The sequence below is a fragment of the Aspergillus eucalypticola genome (assembly GCF_003184535.1).
Source record: "Aspergillus eucalypticola CBS 122712 chromosome Unknown BO83scaffold_11, whole genome shotgun sequence".
In the NCBI taxonomy this organism is placed as follows: Eukaryota; Fungi; Ascomycota; class Eurotiomycetes; order Eurotiales; family Aspergillaceae; genus Aspergillus; species Aspergillus eucalypticola.
The window spans coordinates 117,633-137,654 of record NW_020290285.1 but is presented as its reverse complement, the minus strand read 5'-3'; the positions used below and the strand labels follow the sequence as shown (position 1 = coordinate 137,654).

The window sequence follows — 20,022 nt, the reverse complement described above, 5'->3', positions numbered from 1 at the left end:
GGACATGTGAAACAATCATAACCTTATGTCAGACCAAGTCAGGAACAACGGAGGAACCCCGAGAACGGAGAAGGGAGGATGTTGTTGTGATGGCTAGCAGCAGCAGTTCGGAGTGACGGAAGGGAAAAAGAGTAGAAAGAGAAGTTTGTCGGTGGAACTTGGCCCGCAAGGGATTCGTGCAAAACAAACAAACACCATCATTTACCCTCCTTTCCTCGTCTGCTCGTCCCTCTCCTTCCAGCTTTGTTTCACTTCCAGAAGCTCGAGCGTTTTTTTCCCCTTTCTCACACATCTCACATTTCTGGCAAATAATGTCCGGAGACTTTTCCATTTTCAATGACATAGCCCGCAGGGCAAATTAGCTGGGAAATTACCCTCATGTAAATTGTACGATGGATGGATCAGTGCCCCTCATAAAGTGGTGCTTGATTGGCTTCGCCTTCGCCTTCCGGAGCCTTGCCAGCTTCTTCCGGTCAGTTCTGGTCTGGCACAAATGAGACATAGACACGCCACGAGGCCGAAGCGTTAACCACGGAAGTGGACAAGGCACAGAGTTTAATTACCACTTCCGAATACTGGGACCAGAGGCACCCAATCCATCTCGTGTCCTCTCCTAAAGTCCAAAAGGCACCAAGGAACCTGTCCGGTGTCCCCACCCCCGTGTAATCGGATAGTCGCCTAAATTGCTACGGAGAAACACAAACCAGTCATGTTACTACTACTACCCACGTAGTCCCTCCCTTGTTTCCTCCCGCTGGCTGCAGATCAACAGATTATCAAGGGGGTTCGGAACGAGACATTCATTCTGCAAACTGACCGTTCTAACAATCAAGAGCGGCAAGAACGGTGATCAACGTCCTCATTGAAGTCATCCATGGCTATGTTGGGTGAAGATTCTCCGGTTCCTGTCGCTCATTCCTCGTTCCTGACTGGGTTAGTGGACCCTCGTTCCGACTGCCAATGCCACTAACAAGGCACGATAACTGATAACATGCCTTTCGTTTCGGTCTTCCGTACCAAGGGATTATGAAAATGACCCGTCATACTGCGAACCTTCAAGGGACAAGCACTCCCGCAAGTATGTACCTTGCAGATCAACCAAACAAAAACAACGGAATGGCTTTCATGAGCACGCCTGCCAGTGACCTTCGTGTTGGCAAGCTATCTCCGCTCGAGGCCAAATTCCGCTGCCCACACAGCATGTAGTCGTATCGCTTACCACGTGTGGGTGAGTGCAGGAATTTTCCCAGTGGCGTCGGAGACTAGTTCAAGTGTCTCGGACTCCGATACCTCACCTGCAGTCTGGCTGCTCATGATCCATCTGCTGTGGATATCACAGGTGGCGGAAGCTTTCTAGTTTAGTTCACGCGATCACCAAAGACTGCCGGTGAAATTGTGATCAATTGCATCCCGGATTGGACTTATCCGAAGATGTGCAGTGTTCTACACAATCCTCCGTGCACTTGCAGTCGTGCACAGTATACGATATCCGGCGCTTGACAAAGCCTCCCAGGATACGCGCTCTATTTACAGTAACAGTCGGTCGCCACCCATCAGCGAGCAGTGATAGACTACTGGTCCAGACTTGAGAAAGGCTTGGATGCAACCGGGAGTGGCTCTTCCTGGTATCGCTAAATAAATTAAAAAAACGAAAAGCCAAATAAGATTATGTGCTTCGTATTGCTGGGCCTTACTGAACCCTGCATTGAGTGGGTATTTCGATCAAGGGTCCAGTCCAGTCCCCTTCGCGCCAGCCATGGTCCCAATATCGAACTATTGGCATAGGTCTACTCCATGTGGCCTCTCATTCGTCCTCCTAGTGGATGACAACTTCCCAAAGGCCTCCAATAACAAACCCGACCAGGGATCGTTGAGCGCTACGAGTCGGTGCAGTCCGCGCTCTTTCCTTATTCTACCCAAGTAATCGTCTTGGTTTGCAGCCACTCGTCGTAACCGGAGGCTCCTCCGAAGCGACCGTATCCGCTGCTCTTCCAGCCGCCATGGGGAAGAACAGGTTCGTCGTGCACGGTCAGAGAGTTTATGTGTACAGCTCTATACATAGTCGAAAGGGGTCAGCAGATGGCACTTTCGGATCAGACGGAGAGTGATCTCGACCAACATAAACTTACCCTGCTTCAATCTGCTTGGCAACCCTGAGGCCACGGAACAGGTTACCCGTAAATACTGCCGAAGTAAGGCCGTACTCCGTGTCATTGGCCAGTGTCACAGCGTCCTCCTCGCTGTCAACGACTATGAGGGATACAGTCGGGCCAAATGACTCCGTGAAGTACATGTCCATGTTCTTGGCGACATCTCCAACGATCACAGGTCGCATGCTGCTGTTGTTCAAGTCAATGGCTGCGGTGTCGCCATAGACAACGTTGGCGCCTTTGGCAAGCGCATCCTCTACCAGCTCCTTGTTCTTTTTGACTGCAGCAGGGGCAACGAGGACCAATGCCGGCCCGTGCTTGCCAAATACTTTCTCCACCGCCTCCGCCATCATTTGCTTGAACCTGTCTGCAATAGACCGCTGTACTATAACGCGTTCCGTCGACATGCAGATTTGTCCGGACTATGTTCGAATCAGCAGGCAATTCCAGGCTAAACTGTCCAACGTTAAAGCTCTTACATGCATAAAGGATCCCAGTGCACAGCACATGGCGGCCTTTTCCAGGTTGGCATCGTCCAAGACGATGGCCGAGGCTTTGCCTCCCAGTTCGAGGAGTACCGGCTTCGTATATTTGCCGGCAGTGGCCGCAATGATTGAGCCCACTGTGGTGCTACCGGTGAAATTGATCTTGCGCACAGCCGGGTGAGCGATGAGGGCGTTCGTGACCGCCGCTGCGTCCGAGGGACGGTGGTAAAGGACATTGAGACATCCCGCAGGAAGACCAGCTTCGCGATAGATGTCTCCGATTGCCCAAAAACACTTGGGGGACAGCTCTGATCCCTTCAAAATCGTTGTGTTACCTGCGGCGAGGGGTAGAGCGACTGCACGGGTTCCAAGGATGTAGGGAGCATTCCTACCGAGGTGATAATGTTAGCGACCATGAGACTGACGCGGAGCTAATGCCTTGTGGAAATAGAGATAGGTAATATACCAAGGCGCGATTCCCAGTACTACGCCATATGGCTGCTTGATAACCATTGCGCACTCTCCATCTTCCGAAACGGACGGCACTGTACCCTCGATCGACGGGATTCGCGCCGCGAAGTCCTTCAAGAACCCGACCCCCAGCATGAATGTTTTCTCCACAAACATACGTCCCGCACCTGTCTCCTCCATCTGATACCGAATCAATTCTTCTTTCCGGGAGAGCATAATATCCGCGGCCCTAATGAGGATATCCCTGCGGTCGTACGGCTTGGTCTTGCTCCATCCGGGGAAGGCGGCCTTCGCGGCCGCGACAGCACGGTTGGCATCATCGACTGTTGCTCCGGCGCAACGGTCAATCACCTCACCCGTCGCGGGGCTCGTGACGTCGAATATCGTCTCGGTCACAGAAGACTCGTTGTTAATCAGAAGCGGGATAACCGCGGTATTTCCGTTGGGGTTTTTGGCAATCATGGCTTCTTCGAAGGTTAATTGGATCTAGAAGGGTTTGGTCTATATGGCATTAGATTTAGAAAGGACAAGAGAGAGAGAGAGAAAGAAAAGAGAGTGAGATGAACAGATAGATAGAGAAGTGGAGAGACAAAGATGAGCAAGAGGGTATGGGGTTAAGTTAAACCAACCAACAAGCCAGGGCAAAGAAAGAATTGAGGGGAAAGGGTCAAACAGACGGGGTCAAAGACTAACAAATGGCGCGATAATGGAACAGCGCGAGACCCCAATTAATCTAGTTAGTCGCAGACACTGGTCTTGCTTGCATCTGCAGCCACAGAAGTGAGGGGGCAATTTTCGGGACTTTTCCCGACATGATGGAGCCGAAAGATTGTCAATGATATTGCCCTTCCGGCGCATGGTTTGGAGGGCCCTCATCTGTGACTGCATACTAATTGGCAGGCAGATGTGCGCGTCGGTTGGAAAATGTCATCATGACTCGGGTGTTGAGTGGGGGAGACTTCCCGATGGCACACATTGAGTGGATAGTACTACCCCCTGGATCATTCTCCCACGGTTGAAGCCGCGACTCACAACTTCAGCACCAGTGACTCGACCATGCGTGCGGACTGCGGAATTCCTCCTTTTTCCTGCACTTCCCCCCACGCGGAGATAAGGTTGACGGTTGTAACGCTTTAGCCCCTTGTCAGCGCCGCCTCGGCTGTCACCCTCACTAGTACTTGCAGCTGGACAACCCACAGAATCGGGAATACTGCTTCAAACATGGTGGTTGTAACTGAGAGTTTCAATGTCCTCTCACCCACAGGAAGATCGCGTTAGGATCCTGCCGGTCCAGTCTCTTTTCCCTTGCTGCGAACGTTGGAGACACCAGATCGTTTGTCCCAAAGAAGTGTGTGGGCCTTACTTTCAACGGATCCAATGATCGTCAGTTTTTGGCCCCCTAGCGCAGCTGCCGCAACACAAATTTGTCTGCTTATGGGTAGACACGGCTCGTGGCCTCCACTTTGGCAGATGCCTCAACTCGGGGTCGGTTGGGATCCAAACCAAAGTGACGCGATGGTCTACTTGGTAACTAGCTAAGGTGCTGACAAAAAGCAGTCGGGGACCTCTGTGCGCAGTCTCAAAGGGACACCGATCATATTCTAGACTGCCGAGGTAGGAAGGGAGCGTCCATTACCTTCTGACTGATATACTTTGTTCTGTTCTGTTATAGACACCCTAAGAGAGGTAAGGAGAGGCATAGCCTCGACACCGAGTATGGACGTGCAGCGGATAGATCTGTCCGAGAACTGCAGGAGAAGTGATGTCACAATATCTAAATCTGGATATCTTTGATTACTATATCGCCTGTGTGAACCCCAACACCATCCATGCATGCTCCAAGAGACGAAGGACTTCTTTAGAAACGACAAAACCAGGAAACAAAGAAGATACCCGGAACACATATGCCTGACGCCCGCTATGCTCATTAAACCTGTATACCATCCGTGACGTTCTATTACCATCCAGACAACCGACTGGTTCAGTTAGACCCAGCCCAAATCTTGGTTTCCGACGCCGGCTTCGCCATATCTGCGAAGGGGCATGCCGGGGTGGAAGTAGGGACCGTGCCACTGTGAATGCTTGAGCGGTCATCCTCACTCGAGCTTGCGGAGGTGCTGCTGTTATCGCCCAGGATCTTCTTTCCACCCAGATATCCTTCTTTTTCGTCAACCAGAATCTCCGACATCTCATCGGCATACTCATCGCCATCTCTGATTCTCCACTTGGCGAAGAGGTCGTTCTGGATCCAGATGATCTTGCTGATGGCGCGAACCAGGGCGGTCTTGCGAGGGAGAGACAGGTGGGGATGTGACATGAGGGCTTCGGTGAAGATATCTTGAATAAATCCGAGGCAAGCGCCGATATGGATGTATTCGATGTTAAGCGAGTACAGACGTTCCTGGGCAGTGTGCATCATTCTATGACCGTTAGTGTCACATGATACTTTGTATACACTGGCCGGCTAAGAGAGATAGGAAGACATACCCAACTTTGTTCAAGTACCGCCAGAATTCCATCTGGGAAGGGTCGGAACACAGCTTAATCAAGTACCAACGCAAAAACATCTTGCGACGTTGGATCTGGGGGCTTTCTTCTGTGAAGAACTCCTCAACTGGGGTCTCGTCGGCGGTATCTCTCGTGTGGAAGGCACGAGCGGTGATGTCGGACTCGAGAAGTTTCTTATAGACGATGTTGACCACGGCAGGGATCAGGGCCTTGATATACTTGGAGCCTGCCATCAATGCCTCGACGTCACCTACACCCATGCGGTTAGTTGATGCTTGAAGGCAATGAGGTTACAAGTGGACGAACTTGAATTGAAGTCTAGAAAGTCTCGCAGGTACGTGATGCGCGCCTCTAGGCGGGTGTACAGGGCTTTGCGGTCGACATGCTTCATTGGTCGATTGGGCTCGAAAGTGAATTCCATTTTGGGAGCCTTGGCTTTGCAAGGATTTTATGAGTGGATATTCGAGGAACAGATGAGAAGAAGGATGGCTCGGTTAGATCGAGAGGGGCGGTTGATTTCTTTTCACGAACCCCTGGGGTCAAATCGAAGCTTGGAAGGTCGAAGATGGAAAAATGGGAGGACTGGGATTTTGTGGGAGGCATGGAGACATCATGCGATTATATAGGGTTGGCTAAGATGCATGGCCACAGGACTGGATATCAAATGGGAGACCCAACGCATGGATGTTAGTCAAGCAAGTCCGACATCCGACCCTCCTCCACGCGGGAAGGAAGGGGGGAAGAGCGGACCCATCGTGATGGTGGGCACAAGGGAAAAAAGCAAGACAACGGGGTTTCAGGCTAGGAGAGGAAAGAGACCCAAGTTCCAACATCAGCCCAGACAGCGCGCAACGGCCACGGGGGATCCCGAACCTTGGCGATATTATTCCCTGCCGTCAGTATCTGGTGCCTTGAGGAGTCTTGGTGGTCTGATGCGGCCTTTAAACCGACTTAGTGCACCTGATGCTGATGGGTTTTATTTTTATTCTTATTTTAATCTTTTCTTTTTTAGTTTGTTCTTTTTATCACGCTTACACGGTATCTATGAGATTATACCACCTTCTGCTTCAATTCTTTGATTACACCCTGCTGTTCTGGCCGGGACAGAAACAAGAAAAGGCCGCTCAACCGGCAGTGTCGGGCCAGACTCTTCATGACAGTTTGGAGCCGTGGGGCAATTCGACGCAGCTGATTGACAGCCTACAGATTTTCTCAGTAACCACGACACCAAGGAGGAACAGAAAAAGGCAAAAATGAGTAAAAAAAAAAAGAAATTTTATGATGAGCAAGAGGGTCGTCTAATTCAAGGCTCCAGAAAATTGACTTTGGAGAGAAGATGCTACTAGTGCAAAGGAAGCTGCCGAATGACACGCTCGCCCAAAGGTCGATGGCACAACCCAGTGAGGGTCCACTAATTGATGGACAGCTAATCGGAATGGCTGCAAATAATCTCGATGCTTCCCTGTAAGGGCGCTTAGGCGGGAAGAAGAGAGGAAGAAGGGGCAAACGCCTCAGAACATTGGGAATAACGCTCTCTCAGTCGTCATCTGGGCTCCAACCCTTTCTCCGCCGGGCTCAAAACGAGTCGGAGCCGATGCGCGACCGAGTCTAAACATGGACTGCGGTGGTATTTCTCATCTTACTACTAACTAACTACGGAGTACCTACGGAGTACGTACTACGACTTTCACCCCTGCTCCGTCTTCATGGAATGTCTAGATAGGTGAGCGAGTCTGTGGTCAACCGATGCATCAATTTGATTAACCAGAACTCTGTCTCTCCTTGCGACCAAAGTCAGATATATTGCCCCGTATATTAATGTGAGGTATCTCTCTCTTCTCTCCAGCCCCAAAAAGGGTCGAGGATGTGATCTGTCGGGACGGGTGACTAAGCTCGTATCCGATTGGCTGTGCTGCAGGTGATCGCGTCGAACCGGGTTCTCCTTAAAACATCAGGCCATATAGACATATCCCATCCAAACTCAACCAACTGAGGCCTTCCGTGGATCACACGACTCTCGGATTGCCTTTCCGTTGTCCCTCCTCACTCTGACTGCAATGGCTGCTTCACCAGTATGCTATCGTCATCGTCATCGTTAGATGAAGTCTGACCCCTCACATCATCGCTGGGCACTTTCGCTTACCCGGCAGTTGAGAAGATCGTACGGAGTTATAGTCAATCTTTACAACCTCCTCCTATCTTAGTCTGCTTATCTTGCCATCATCTGGCCTGAGACGCTCCACTACAAGCTATGATGTCAACCTGACCAATCACTAGTTCGGCGTGCGTATGGCTCTATTTCTGCTCCAACGCCATAATAGTGTCTGCCAGTGCAGGCAATATTTTCTTCCTCCCTTCCTGTGGAGTCGTAATGCTAATGGAAATGGTGCCCCATAGTAGCCGTCCGCGTGGGCAAACCATCTTGGGCAACCAAATCAATCCCAGCTCCACAGATTACAATCTTTCCGGATGGTCTTTTCCTTGCAGACCGTGGGTAGTCATATTACTCACATTCATTCGCCTCGAATACAACTTCCTTGAATGGCTACAGGGCCGTGAGCAACATACGAAGGAGGAGGTTCCCGTGTGTTCGAGGCCAGCCTCACAGACTTCCGGTCCGCTGCGGTCCAGTGCCGTTGAAACGGATGGGTCGGTCCACCCGCCAAATGGAAACCTGCTAACACAATTCGATACGCTGGTTATACCCGGCAACTGGATTCCACTGACGGGTATTGTTTCCCCTTGGAAGTGGAATGGCTAATTTGGAGTAAAATCCCGTCACATCTGCGCCGACTCGGCCGGGCAAAAAAGGCCTGTTGTCCGAATATGGTTATCTGACCCTAGTCCACTAGACGCTACGCATCAGCACATTGAATGTTGATTGCTTTTGAGATGCAGGCGGCCGCCAAGAACCGTGTGGTAGTCCCTACCGTTAACTGCCCATCTTAAGTAAAGATCCATGGTCTTTATTCGCTGATCAGCAACGGTTCCGTTCGCTAGATCCAAACCTGAGATCTCAACAAAGAACGTCGGACTCCTTTCCATTTGCCTTCCATTAGGGGTCCGCCTCCAATCACTTCTTGCTCTGTCATCCCAGTCCACCTACTGTCCTTGGTCCTGGGCTAGGTAAAACGTAGGCGAAATCACGGGTTTGATCATCAGGCACATATTACAGGAGCGTCGGTACCGGAGAAAAGGGTCGCTACTCGCGTGCGCACTGACAGGTACGGTCACCGCTCTTTCTTATGTTGAATACTCGTGACTACAGATGAAAGCGCCGCTGTCGCCACGATCGGCATTTCTGAAACCACCGTTAGGCATGTTTTGCCATTGTCTTGATGGTCCGACTGATAGCAGGAGCGGAGTAGCAGTCGTACGTAGGGGTTATGTTACTATGGGTCTCCAATGCGTGGTTCCGAGTTCCGAGAGACTTGGATCTGAGCTTTTAGTAATGGCATCTATGGTATTCGAGGGTTAAGGAGAGCAACAGCAAGCAGTCACATAATCTATCTAAAATCGAGAGCGGAAGGGTGGGTAAAACGAGACATGAAGCTTCCACCCGAAAGTTCGTGAGGTCCTACCACAGCCTCCTCAACCACATGGTCCATGTGCTCAACCTTGACCTGCGTAGGCAGAAGTCTCATCCGCCGCCCTGTTCGGGGAGCCGGTAAGTAATGTCCATCTGGATATGGCAAAGGAGTATTCGCCAACCAAGTTGGCACAAACAAGGCCACACTAGACGGGATGGCGGCGAGGCGGTCCGGATCTCTGAGCCGACTTAGCGTCGGCAGTTGGGTTTGTTCATCGTCACCATGCTCAGGGGCAGGGCACTTTCTCAAATGTGGTGGCTCTTTACGGAGTAGTCCTCCGTTCTCTTCCGTATAACTAGCAGCATTACTTTCTCCATAAGTGGCTCGGCCTGGTCCCCAGCCGCATACGTCAACCGGGCAAATCTCCGCATTAGTATCCGCCCCCTAGCCTCGAAGGCAAAAAGCCGCTTCGAGTTCTTTATCCGAGTCCAATGGAGTTGACTCGAGCTCATGATTCGTCCAGGAGGTCTGTTAAACAGGCTTCTAGATAAATTAGGACTGGATTCCACCACTTAGTATAGAAGTGGGCATCGGGTCTCTGGGGAGGGGCATAGCTCCCCTGAAATATAATCACAGTCCCCATCTTGATTCGATGGGTGGTAGAGTATGAGAGGATGAAGGATTCACACCTAATCATCCAGGTGTTCGTCCACTTCAAGACACTATCGACCGTTGGAATCCACTGCGGCTGAGGTATGGAGTCCGGAGGAATAGTTAACTAAGGGAAAGCTGTAAGTCATTTAGTTGCTGTTGCCTGACGCGAACTCCTGGGGCGTGCCTGGGAAGGAGGTTGAAGTAAGTTCCTTGGCAGGGTGGTAAGCCGGCCACTCGTTCAAACTCCTGATCTCGTACCATGGTCCAATTGGGGAGATCTATGCGTCGTAATGATGAAGACGCAACTTGTTTCGGATTCCAGATTCAACTTGGATGCGCGGGGAGCAAAGTTCCAGCTTGGAAGGGGGCCACGTGATGGGGTGTCACCGGATCCGTCCCCGCCATGTTCTAGTTCTTCTACTTGCTCTTGGGCTTTTAACCTTTTCTTCCTCATTCCTTTCCTTCGCTTCTTACTTTCCTCGTCTTGGCTCGGCGCTATCCTCTGGTTATTGCCTTCCGGATCTGTAACCCTCTTCCTCTGGATGCTCGCCGGATCGAGCATCACACAATGACTTGCCACGTTGCTCGCGCGGAGATGTTACCCACCCCCAGAATAGTACGCAACAATAGACATCGAACAGCTCCATGCGGATGAAGGTGACGATGGTTGCTCATGACGATTTCACCGCAGGTCATGCGCACTGCATAGCAGTTGCATTGACCCCTGGCTACATGTAAGGCTGCTGCAGTTATTAGCTGGGTTATTGGTGAAGATGTTACACCGCGGCAGAGTCTCTCTACCTTGCCTCCCTTGGCCTACAGTGGCTGTAAATGCCCCAAAACGATGCAAATGCCGCATCTGTGCCTTGAGCACGAGTCTTGGCTGGGCCGTTCCTTCCTCAACCATGCGAATTGAGTGGTAGAGTCCTCCCATCCAAACCATAGATGGGTAAGGACCTAGCAAATCTTGACTGCGAGTGTCCGGCTCACTCTTATATCACCAGTGCTCAGTTCCTCTCCACCTTTCCACTGTTTATATTCTTCGAATTTATTGCCCTGTCAAAGTGACCTCACTAGCGCCTAAGTCCACGTATCCTGTATTTCCATGCAGCCGGCCTGAATCGATATCCAACACATCAATTAAGTCTTACTTCAGGGCTAAGTCTAGACAGCTTTCTGTTGTCATTGCGGTGCTGTAACATTGTCGACGACACGGGAAAGTAGAGACAACCTGTTCTCCACATTTTCTATTGTGGATCAATCTCCCTCAACCTTATCTACTATCCTTACGAGCACCGCTTTGCCGTGCATCTGCTTTCGGTGGGTCTCATTTCACGATCAAGTGCGGAGGTCGTGGTTGACTTGGAGATCGGCATCTGCAAACAGACTAGTTGATATTAAGATTTCTGCAGATCATTTGGTGATCCAGATCTAGGAGACGGCTTGTCGGTTGCTTGCGGTTGATTGACAGCCAGCGTGTTCAGCCTCCTCTACTTAAAGCAGGCGAATTCCATCCTATTCGGTGCTGGCTTCCCATAGACGGCGTTATCCTATCCCAGCCTTCTGATATTCTTCGCTGATTCTTCTTCGGAACTGTGTCTTCAATATGTTTGTGGAAGGTGTAAAGAAGGCGCTTTTGGCGTTGTCTCTTTTGGCTGCTAGTGCACAAGCTGTGCCGCGAGTGTGAGTTGTGCCGGATATGTCCAGCTTCTCCCTTCTGTTTGTGGTCGTTGACTTACTGTTGAGTATAGGCGCCGGCAAAACAATGCAAGCTCTTTCGATTACAAGAGTCAGATAGTCCGAGGTGTCAATCTAGGTGGCTGGCTGGTGACCGAGCCATGGATTACACCTTCACTTTATGACAGTACAGGGGGTGGTGCGGTAGATGAATGGACGCTGTGTCAGATACTAGGCCAGGACGAAGCCAAGGTCAAATTGTCGTCTCACTGGAGCTCGTTCGTCACGCAAAGTGATTTTGACCGTATGGCTCAGGCAGGACTGAATCATGTCCGCATCCCTATTGGATACTGGGCCGTTGCTCCCATTGATGGTGAGCCATATGTCAGCGGTCAGATCGACTATCTCGACCAGGCGGTCACCTGGGCTAGAGCTGCTGGTCTCAAGGTTATCGTTGATCTGCATGGTGGTAAGTTATAAGATTTCCATGCGCAATAACATTTTTGGGTTTCTGACAGAAACATAGCGCCGGGCTCTCAGAATGGTTTTGACAATAGTGGACACCGAGGCCCCATCCAATGGCAGCAAGGAGACACGGTCAACCAGACAATGACCGCATTTGACGCCCTTGCAAGGCGTTACGCTCAGTCCGATACCGTCACAGCGATCGAGGCCATCAACGAACCCAACATTCCTGGTGGCGTAAACGAGGGTGGCCTCCAGAACTACTATTACGGTACTTTGGCCGATGTCCAGCGTCTTAACCCTTCTACTACTTTGTTCATGTCGGACGGCTTCCAGCCTGTGGAATCCTGGAACGGCTTTATGCAAGGTAGCAACGTTGCCATGGATACGCATCACTATCAGGTTTTTGACACCGGTTTGCTTTCTATGAGCATCGATGACCATGTCAAAACGGCGTGTTCTCTCGCCACACAGCACACGATGCAATCAGATAAGCCTGTCGTCGTGGGTGAATGGACCGGTGCTCTGACTGACTGTGCCAAATATCTCAACGGCGTCGGTAATGCCGCTCGCTACGATGGCACATACATGTCCACCACCAAGTACGGTGACTGCACGGGCAAGAGCACGGGTTCCGTAGCTGATTTCTCAGCCGAAGAGAAAGCGAACACCCGTCGTTACATTGAGGCTCAGCTGGAGGCTTACGAGATGAAGAGCGGATGGCTCTTCTGGACCTGGAAGACCGAGGGTGCCCCAGGATGGGACTTGCAAGACCTTCTGGCTAACCAACTCTTCCCTACCTCGCCTACTGATAGACAATACCCCCACCAGTGTTCTTGAACGGTCAACTTTGTGTTTGAACGTTTGGATATTGTTCCAAGATATCCTTGGTCATTCTTTCATATTCGTCGTGATTCATATTTGGGGCTTAACCCGTCTGGTACTGTCGTTTATTGAGTCTTGCTTGCATGCCTTATTATTAGTATTACCTTTTTCTCTACACTACTTAGTAAACTCAGACTCGCATGGTAATTTCATTGCTCAGCTCTAAAGTCAGAGCTACTATCTATGTAAGGGGTATTCAACTATGTAGAGTATGCTATCCCATAAAGATGCAAGTTACTGTCCAGTAGACGATATGACACACGGGCGAACACAGATGTCAAGTCACCACTCTCCCTTCCTACCAACCACAAACCTCAAACCTATATCACTCCCCCATTCGCAAATCTACAACAGCCCCAAAGCTCCAAACGACGCAACCACCTCCCGATCAACATTTAGCAACCACTCCTCCTGGAACCTCTGCTCACCACCACACCCGACAATCAATGAATGCAATCTCTCCCGAATAAAGTCCCTAATATTGACCTTATGCAGCACATCCTCGTTATCCCATTCCCTACGCCGCACATTCTCCGGCGGCTCATGCTCATCAACAGCCCCCGTCTGGGCATTATTCCAATAGATCAAGTAATCACTACCTCCGCGGGGGTCGTCAGTATTAGGCCCACTACCATCGTCTGCGCCTTCGGCGAGTTCAGTGACGATGTCGGTCCACATGGTTAGATAGGACTGGAGGTTATTGAGAAGATAAGACGGAGGCTGAGAGTCCGGTCCGTTGATGGTAAGGAGTTGGGTGAGGGCCAGAGCGTGGAGTTTCTTTTGGGTGGAGCTGCCGATGTTGTCGTAGTGGAGGAACCATTCTGTGAGGAGCCATGAGAGGACGGTTTCCTCGGGACTGTTGGTGGCGGCGGAGACGGCGGACGTGAAGATCTTGGGATAGGCGAGGGCGAGACGTGCCAGGACGGAGAAGTAGTCTGTTTCGACGACGCCATAGACGGAGGTTTGTTTGCGGTTCGGGCCGGTGGTTTGGCTTGCTTCGTGGGCGGAGTGGAGACCTTCGAGCAGGGCTGGGAGGAAAGAGCTGTCGAGGAGGGAGCGTGTGATGATGCTGTAGGTGGTTTCGCTGCCATTATCGACGGTGTTGGCGCCGCGGAGGAGGAGTTCGACGAGGCGGGGGACCACGCCGAGGCGTTGCTTGGTGGTGAGTTTTAAGAGGGTTTCGAAGGAGACGAGGAGGGGGAAGCGGATGCGGTCGCTGAGGATTTCTTGTGGGGCGAGCAGGATGTAGGATTCGGCGATTTGGAGGGCCTGGGGGACGCTGTCGGTCGCGGCTTCGAAGATGGGGAAGAGGGCTGGGATCAGCGAGAGGATTTCGGGGGAGGCGGGGGCCGGCGTTTGCATTAGGATGGCGGACCAGAGGTCGAGGGCTTCGTCAAGGAGGTAGATGAGGGTTTCCTGGGGTGTGGCGGTTAGATGGGTTGGGTGAGGGATGGATTGAAGGGGGGAGGGGGAATGCTTACAGAGCCTGGTTCCACGGAGTTCTGGATGAGAGGCAGAATCAGGGAGTGGTATCTGACGGATTCCTGCTTGAGGGAGTGGATCAGGGATGAAAGCAGCGTTAGGATGGCTTGCTTCATCAGATGCTCCTCGCCGGAGCTCTCCCATAGGGGGGGCAGTAAGGACAAGATTTGGTCCGAGAAGGGTGCGATCTACTCAGTTGTTAGAGACGTGGAGCAGGTAGGGTGAGGATGGCACTTACGTGGTCTTCCATCTTCACGACCGCCATTCGGACTGTGTCGAGAAGTCCCATCTTGGTCTCTGAAAGCTCGACTTCTTGGACAAGAGACATTAGGTCTTGCAGGATGGCCGGTGCATACGGCAGGAACTCAGTAGGGGAGAACTCGAAGGGGTCGAGCACGTTCTTGAGCTGCCGTCCGGCGGTAATGCGGACCACCAGGTCGTTCAACGGATCTTGCTTGCTGAGAAGATGCTGGAAGATCTGGTAGATGGCGTTCCTGTTGAGCTCACTGGACTTTACGGGGACCCACTGGCCCAAGACGATGGCGATACGTCTCCGGAGGACATTGTATCCCTGCTCCTGGATTTGGACTTCGGGCACAAGTGTCGTCTCAAGGAACTTGTTGAAGTCCAAATGTTGCTCCAGACTGGCTGCAGACAGGCCAATGGCGGCGTACAAGGAATCCTTCAACAGGACGTCGTGATTATCAGGGCCTATTGAGATCGTTAGTGATATGCTTCTGGAACGGCTCGGTGGAGGTTGCTTACTTGCGAAGTTGTAGAAGACGGTCAAAAGACGCGGAATGAGCAACTCCTTGAAATGGATGACGAGGTCAAGGAAGAGCTTCTCGGAGCACGACCGGATGGAGAATTCCCAGGCCTCGGCAATATCCTCCTCCTTCCTCTCCCATTCTTCAGGATCTTCCTCCCACTCCTGAAAGTCGTTCTTCCTGAACCGGAAGAACTGGGTGACGAGAAGCTCCATGACGTTGACGACGAAATCATGGGTAAACAGCTGGGCCTTGATGAGTTCCACGGACTGTTTCTTCTCCTCCTTGTCTTGCGGTGTCTGGTACTTGAATGTCTGCGCCGGGTTGAAGGCCATCTTGGAGCAAGCCCTGATCAGAAGGAGAGCCCTGAGGCCAGTCTTCTCCATCAGGGACTTTCCCTCTGGCTCACCATCCCCGCCCAATTGACTGTAGTTTTCTCCCAACTTGACTACTAGGGTCCAGTAGGACTGGACAAGCGGTATACTGTCCGGGAGCAACGCGAAAGATGCCGGGCGATCCTTGGCCATTTCGACGTGAAGCTTGGAAAGTTGCAACAAGTGTTTCTCGACTGCCCTATGAATTGGCTCCGACATTGTGGCGGGGCCATTGATAAATCCCAGGAATCTACTGAAGTGGCTATGGGTCAGGACCCAGAAGTCACAGACATCCTTATCGCGATTGGGGTGTTCATATCCGGCGATAACGAGACGTCGGATGACCTTAAGAGAGACCAAGCTTTGCTCGATCACCTCTAGCAACGATGCCTCATCAAAGCCCCCTTGTTCCAGGTTGATAGCCCAGTTGTTCACCTTGTCCACGTATATGCTCCCCAACAGATGGAAAATTTCTGGAGAAACAGACTGTAGATTCGCGCGGGTTCTCTGCAGACGGGCCGTTGACAATTCTTTGATGATTTGTAGGAGGATGGTAAGGGTCCGGGGCAATTGCAACGGGTTCGCGCCAGGCTGGGTAGACGAGCGGAGGAGGGCAATGAGTGAGGTGATAGCATCCGGCCTAGACATGATCAATAACAATGCAAGGTAAATTCCCAGCGCGTCCGCACTCACCAGTCCTGAGGAAATTCATAGCGCATGATCTTAGCGATCATCAACGCATTGTGAAGAGCCAGAAGAGGAGCCGGCTCGACGACACCCGCTTGTAAGGCCCTAGTCTTTATGCGTTCTTTTTCTTCCTTTTTGATGGCACTTGAGGAGGTCAGTCTGTTGTTGCACAACGTATCGATCCGAGGGGGTGGGTAAAAACGCGCATACTTTGTCGCAGTCTTTCGCCAATACTTGTCGATGCCGTTCTTCAACTGGATGATGGAGAGGTAGCGAACTTCAGGGGGAACAGAATGGTCCAGAAATACATCCTGCACTGCGTGAGCATAGAGTGGTAGAGAAAAGCACAAGGTGGAGGGAAGCTGAGGTATATACCTGAAGCGAAGTATAGTAACCCTCCTGCTTCTCCCAATTCTGGAGTTGCTGGGTGCCCGATTGCACCTGTTGCTGAGTTGAGCTAGCTGCAAGAACCAGTGCATTGAGAACATTATGCGGGGTCAGGGGGTTGGCCTCCCCAGCCAACTCGACGATGGGGGCCATTGTATGGGATGTATGATTGTCGGCAGCTTGAAGCTGTCAAGGAGGGGGGATGTATCTACTACTACAAAGTAGTAGTTCGGAAGGTAATTGGATCCAAACCGAAGAACGGCCAGAACAGGGCCTCTGACCACTTGATATATAGATGGAACAGAGATATAGGCTTGGTTCCTCAAATCCCGGCTGTCGACACGAAATCGGATCCTTTGACGGGGAAGGGAGCAAAGCAACAATGAAGGCCAAGGCAAGCTTCGCCGCCAGTCATCGGGCTTCACGGATTCTCTCCTTCGGGTTTCCCCGCCGAGGGACCGTCCGGGTCATGGTTGTTCCTTTCCGAAAAACCCTAGGGCCGGACCCTGGCAGCTAGTCCCGATTGGACATGACTACTTAGGGCTGAGTTCAAGGGTAGAGCCTGAGGTTTGATGTAACGGGGGTGATGATATCATATCCCAACTGGCCACCTCTTTGGGTTGGGTGTCGAGACCAGGTTCCAGCAGTAAGAAATGGGGTTCGACTGGAAACTCCTGCTCTACTCGTTACATATCTATGATGTAGGATGATGCAATACTCATAGTGTCCCTGACGAGGAAGACATTGAAGATGGCACATATATAGTTCGGACTATTTGTTGCTACTTACTCTGTAGCATTCACCATCAAGGAAACTCTATCAAGTCTCTTGTTAAGCACTCAAAAACAAACTCTACTATCACTACCACAATGAACGACTACGACAAGGTTCGCATTGCTTACGATGCCGAAAAGGACCTCAACTCCTACCAGGCCAAGCAGGGCCTTGGTCCTAAGAGCGATTCCAGTATGTCTATCGTCTAGAGATCACACACCACTTTTTGCGACAACCATGTACTGAACAATTGCAGCCCTTGAGTCTGGAGTGAACGAGATGGTGGACAGGAAGTTCGAGACGGGCATTCGTACTGGCAGAGAAGCAGGCGCTTCCGGCAGCGACCGCAAGCCCATCCCAGAAGATGAGGGAGGCAGTCGTGATGATCGTGGCCGGTGAGTTTTCTGTCACCCACACAAGCGATCCATCAATAATGGTTGTACTAATATGACTTGTCTTTCCAGACTCGCAAAGGCTGGTCAATTCAACGGCCCTGGTGGCCCTGAGGACAAGGTGAAGTTGGAGTCTGAGCGTCGCCCTGGTGATCAAGATACTCTGGGTATCCAAGATTTGAAGCGTGAGGGACTGGCTCCATAAGCACGCTATGTATGATATAATGAGTCCTTATGAGAGATTAAAAGCAACTTGGAATGCCTTGTTTAGCCTTGTTTTTCCAGATGATCAATAGTAGTATTGTCCGAATTGACCGGGAATGGCGTTTTCGTACCAGGATGTAGAGAAAAGTTACCTGGGAAATCGTATGCCACCTCGACAACGGTAGAGCTTGATTGCCCAATTCTCCAGATACATAGCATTAGTTCACGTGAAGTTCCTTGAGACGCAGTTTGCTTCCATGCTATATGTGTAGATGACCTGCTTTCAGAGCCCTGTACGCGTCAACAGCCAAGCTAACTTGGTTAAATTTGGTATTGGAATGAGTAAACTCTACTGCCAGCATGGCTGTGACATGCATATAATGAATGATTTTTCGAACATACTAAACTCATTGTGTTAGATTCTGCTAGGGTGTAATTGTGCTTCCCTAGTCGACACCATCACTTCATGATGATTGATGATACCCAGACTCCAATCGAGACGCGGCTTTTCATCAACGGCGAGGTAGGGTCGATATCCTGCAAATTGTCTTTTCTGTACTCATTGCAGTTTCAAATTATAGTTTCGACCCTCGTCAGATGACAAAACTTTTCCTGTGATCAATCCCTTTACTCAAGAGCTAGCTGCGGATGGTATGTTAGCAAGGCTATATCAAAGTCCAGTAGAACTTACATACTGTTAGTCCACGAAGCCAGTAAAGCCGATGTGAATGATGCAGTTGCAGGAGCGAAAGCCGCATTCCCAGCGTGGAGAAATCTCTCACCTACCCAGAGAGGCAAATACTTCCATAAACTAGCCTCCCTCATCCGTGAGCACGAACAAGAGTTCGCCCGCTTAGAGGCATTGTCTTCTGGGAAGCCAGTGTCCCGATACATCGATGCGAGCGTGGCAGCTGATGCATTCTCCTACTTTGCTGAAGCGGGCTGGACCGTCCAAGGGTCGTCTAGCTGGAACACCCCCGGCCAGCTCAACATAACATCTAAGGAGCCATATGGTGTGGTGGCTGCTATTATACCTTGGAATGTCCCGTTCGCCTTCTTCGGCATCAAGATTGCTCCTGCGTTGGCAGCCGGGAACACCATAGTCTTGAAAAGCAGCGAGAAAGCGCCCCTTACAGTAAGTCAATCTCATAGACTATCTCAAGACCCCTTTCATTAGCAGAATTAACACTTAGCAGTGTGCTTTTGGAGCAAAACTAATCGCTGAGGCCGGCTTCCCACCGGGTGTGGTCAATGTGCTTTCAGGCTATGGTCCAACCACCGGTGCTATTCTAGCCTCACACATGGAAGTGCGCTGTCTCAGCTTCACAGGCTCAACATTGACGGGGAGAAAGATCCAGTCATATGCTGCTTTGTCCAATATGAAGACAGTGCATGCGGAGTTGGGAGGCAAGACACCCGCCATTATCTTCGCCGATGCAGACCTTGAATCTGCTGCAGCACAGACTTCATTCAGTATTCAGATCTTTAGTGGACAGACTTGCAATGCTAACTCGCGTATCTACGTGCACGAGTCTGTGGCAGACAAGTTCCTGAGTTTATTTAAAAGCATGTTCGGAGCTGCGGTTCTGGGAAATCCTCTAGACAAGGAAACTACCCTGGGTCCACAGGTCGATCAGGTCCAGTATGAGCGAGTCAAATCATACTTGCTCGTAGGCGAGAAGGAGGGTGAACTGACACTCGGAGGTGATGCCAAGAATGGGTATTTTATCAAGCCAACGGTGTTCGAAAATGCTCCAGAGGATGCGCAGATTATGAAAGAGGAGATCTTCGGGCCCGTAGTTGTCATCAACACATTCCGGACGGAGGAAGAGGTACTCGCCAAAGCCAATGATAGTGAATACGGCTTGTATGCGGCTGTCTTCACGAGGGATATTGACCGGGCTGTGCGAGTGTCGAAGCTGCTGGAGGCCGGTACTGTCGGTGTGAATTGCACGAGTCCTTGTATGCCGAAAGATATGCCCTTCGGTGGCTTTAAGGGGAGTGGAATGGGCCGTGAGAGCTTTCTGCATAGCATGGATGGTTATCTTGAGACCAAAGCTATCTTGATCCAGGCTGGATCTTGATAGCTGGTGGATAGATAGCATGTTGTTTACTTCAACTTAGGGTTGG

General features: G+C 51.1%; 6 protein-coding genes across 6 annotated transcripts; 3 read left to right on the top strand and 3 right to left on the bottom strand.

The window, feature by feature from the left end:
• Positions 1-1,907: 1,907 nt before the first annotated feature.
• BO83DRAFT_311618 (aldehyde dehydrogenase) lies at positions 1,908-3,568 on the bottom strand (the record flags this gene model as incomplete). The annotated part of the gene is made up of 4 exons (XM_025527484.1): positions 1,908-2,052; positions 2,130-2,572; positions 2,630-3,023; positions 3,102-3,568. The coding sequence occupies 4 exons, from the start codon at positions 3,566-3,568 to the stop codon at positions 1,908-1,910; spliced, it is 1,449 nt and encodes a 482-aa protein (XP_025388405.1).
• Positions 3,569-4,866: 1,298 nt separating this feature from the next.
• BO83DRAFT_21349 (protoglobin family protein) lies at positions 4,867-6,145 on the bottom strand. Its single transcript, XM_025526745.1, has 3 exons — positions 5,921-6,145; positions 5,594-5,864; positions 4,867-5,526 (listed from the first exon to the last, which is right to left on the bottom strand). The coding sequence occupies exons 1-3, from the start codon at positions 6,033-6,035 to the stop codon at positions 5,088-5,090; spliced, it is 825 nt and encodes a 274-aa protein (XP_025388404.1). The 5' UTR covers positions 6,036-6,145; the 3' UTR covers positions 4,867-5,087.
• Positions 6,146-11,404: 5,259 nt separating this feature from the next.
• On the top strand, positions 11,405-12,780 carry exg1 (glucan 1,3-beta-glucosidase; the record flags this gene model as incomplete). The annotated part of the gene is made up of 3 exons (XM_025527511.1): positions 11,405-11,481; positions 11,550-11,944; positions 12,002-12,780. The coding sequence occupies 3 exons, from the start codon at positions 11,405-11,407 to the stop codon at positions 12,778-12,780; spliced, it is 1,251 nt and encodes a 416-aa protein (XP_025388403.1).
• Positions 12,781-12,970: 190 nt separating this feature from the next.
• BO83DRAFT_336914 (putative importin 11) lies at positions 12,971-16,876 on the bottom strand. Its single transcript, XM_025528462.1, has 7 exons — positions 16,511-16,876; positions 16,346-16,446; positions 16,142-16,279; positions 15,073-16,088; positions 14,546-15,018; positions 14,307-14,495; positions 12,971-14,241 (listed from the first exon to the last, which is right to left on the bottom strand). Exons 1-7 carry the CDS (start codon positions 16,673-16,675, stop codon positions 13,171-13,173), a joined length of 3,153 nt encoding a protein of 1,050 aa, XP_025388402.1. The 5' UTR covers positions 16,676-16,876; the 3' UTR covers positions 12,971-13,170.
• A 254-nt stretch (positions 16,877-17,130) lies between these two features.
• On the top strand, positions 17,131-17,946 carry BO83DRAFT_378045 (uncharacterized protein). Its single transcript, XM_025531154.1, has 3 exons — positions 17,131-17,488; positions 17,553-17,691; positions 17,761-17,946. Exons 1-3 carry the CDS (start codon positions 17,392-17,394, stop codon positions 17,891-17,893), a joined length of 369 nt encoding a protein of 122 aa, XP_025388401.1. The 5' UTR covers positions 17,131-17,391; the 3' UTR covers positions 17,894-17,946.
• A 412-nt stretch (positions 17,947-18,358) lies between these two features.
• On the top strand, positions 18,359-19,976 carry BO83DRAFT_312289 (aldehyde dehydrogenase family protein; the record flags this gene model as incomplete). The annotated part of the gene is made up of 4 exons (XM_025527509.1): positions 18,359-18,415; positions 18,474-18,543; positions 18,594-19,027; positions 19,089-19,976. 4 exons carry the CDS (start codon positions 18,359-18,361, stop codon positions 19,974-19,976), a joined length of 1,449 nt encoding a protein of 482 aa, XP_025388400.1.
• Positions 19,977-20,022: the final 46 nt, after the last annotated feature.

Bases quoted from the DNA above. Each gene is read 5' to 3' on its own strand.
- BO83DRAFT_21349 (XM_025526745.1), bottom strand. From the start codon at position 6,035: ATGGAATTCACTTTCGAGCCCAATCGACCAATGAAGCATGTCGACCGC. The intron at 5,865-5,920 runs GTTCGTCCACTT...GCATGGGTGTAG, and splicing joins CTTTCTAGACTTCAATTCAA to GTGACGTCGAGGCATTGATG. The intron at 5,527-5,593 runs GTATGTCTTCCT...TAACGGTCATAG, and splicing joins CGGTACTTGAACAAAGTTGG to AATGATGCACACTGCCCAGG.
- BO83DRAFT_378045 (XM_025531154.1), top strand. From the start codon at position 17,392: ATGAACGACTACGACAAGGTTCGCATTGCTTACGATGCCGAAAAGGAC. The intron at 17,489-17,552 runs GTATGTCTATCG...GAACAATTGCAG, and splicing joins TGGTCCTAAGAGCGATTCCA to CCCTTGAGTCTGGAGTGAAC. The intron at 17,692-17,760 runs GTGAGTTTTCTG...TTGTCTTTCCAG, and splicing joins AGTCGTGATGATCGTGGCCG to ACTCGCAAAGGCTGGTCAAT.
- BO83DRAFT_336914 (XM_025528462.1), bottom strand. From the start codon at position 16,675: ATGGCCCCCATCGTCGAGTTGGCTGGGGAGGCCAACCCCCTGACCCCG. The intron at 14,496-14,545 runs GTAAGTGCCATC...ACAACTGAGTAG, and splicing joins TCGTGAAGATGGAAGACCAC to ATCGCACCCTTCTCGGACCA. The intron at 14,242-14,306 runs GTAAGCATTCCC...GCCACACCCCAG, and splicing joins ACTCCGTGGAACCAGGCTCT to GAAACCCTCATCTACCTCCT.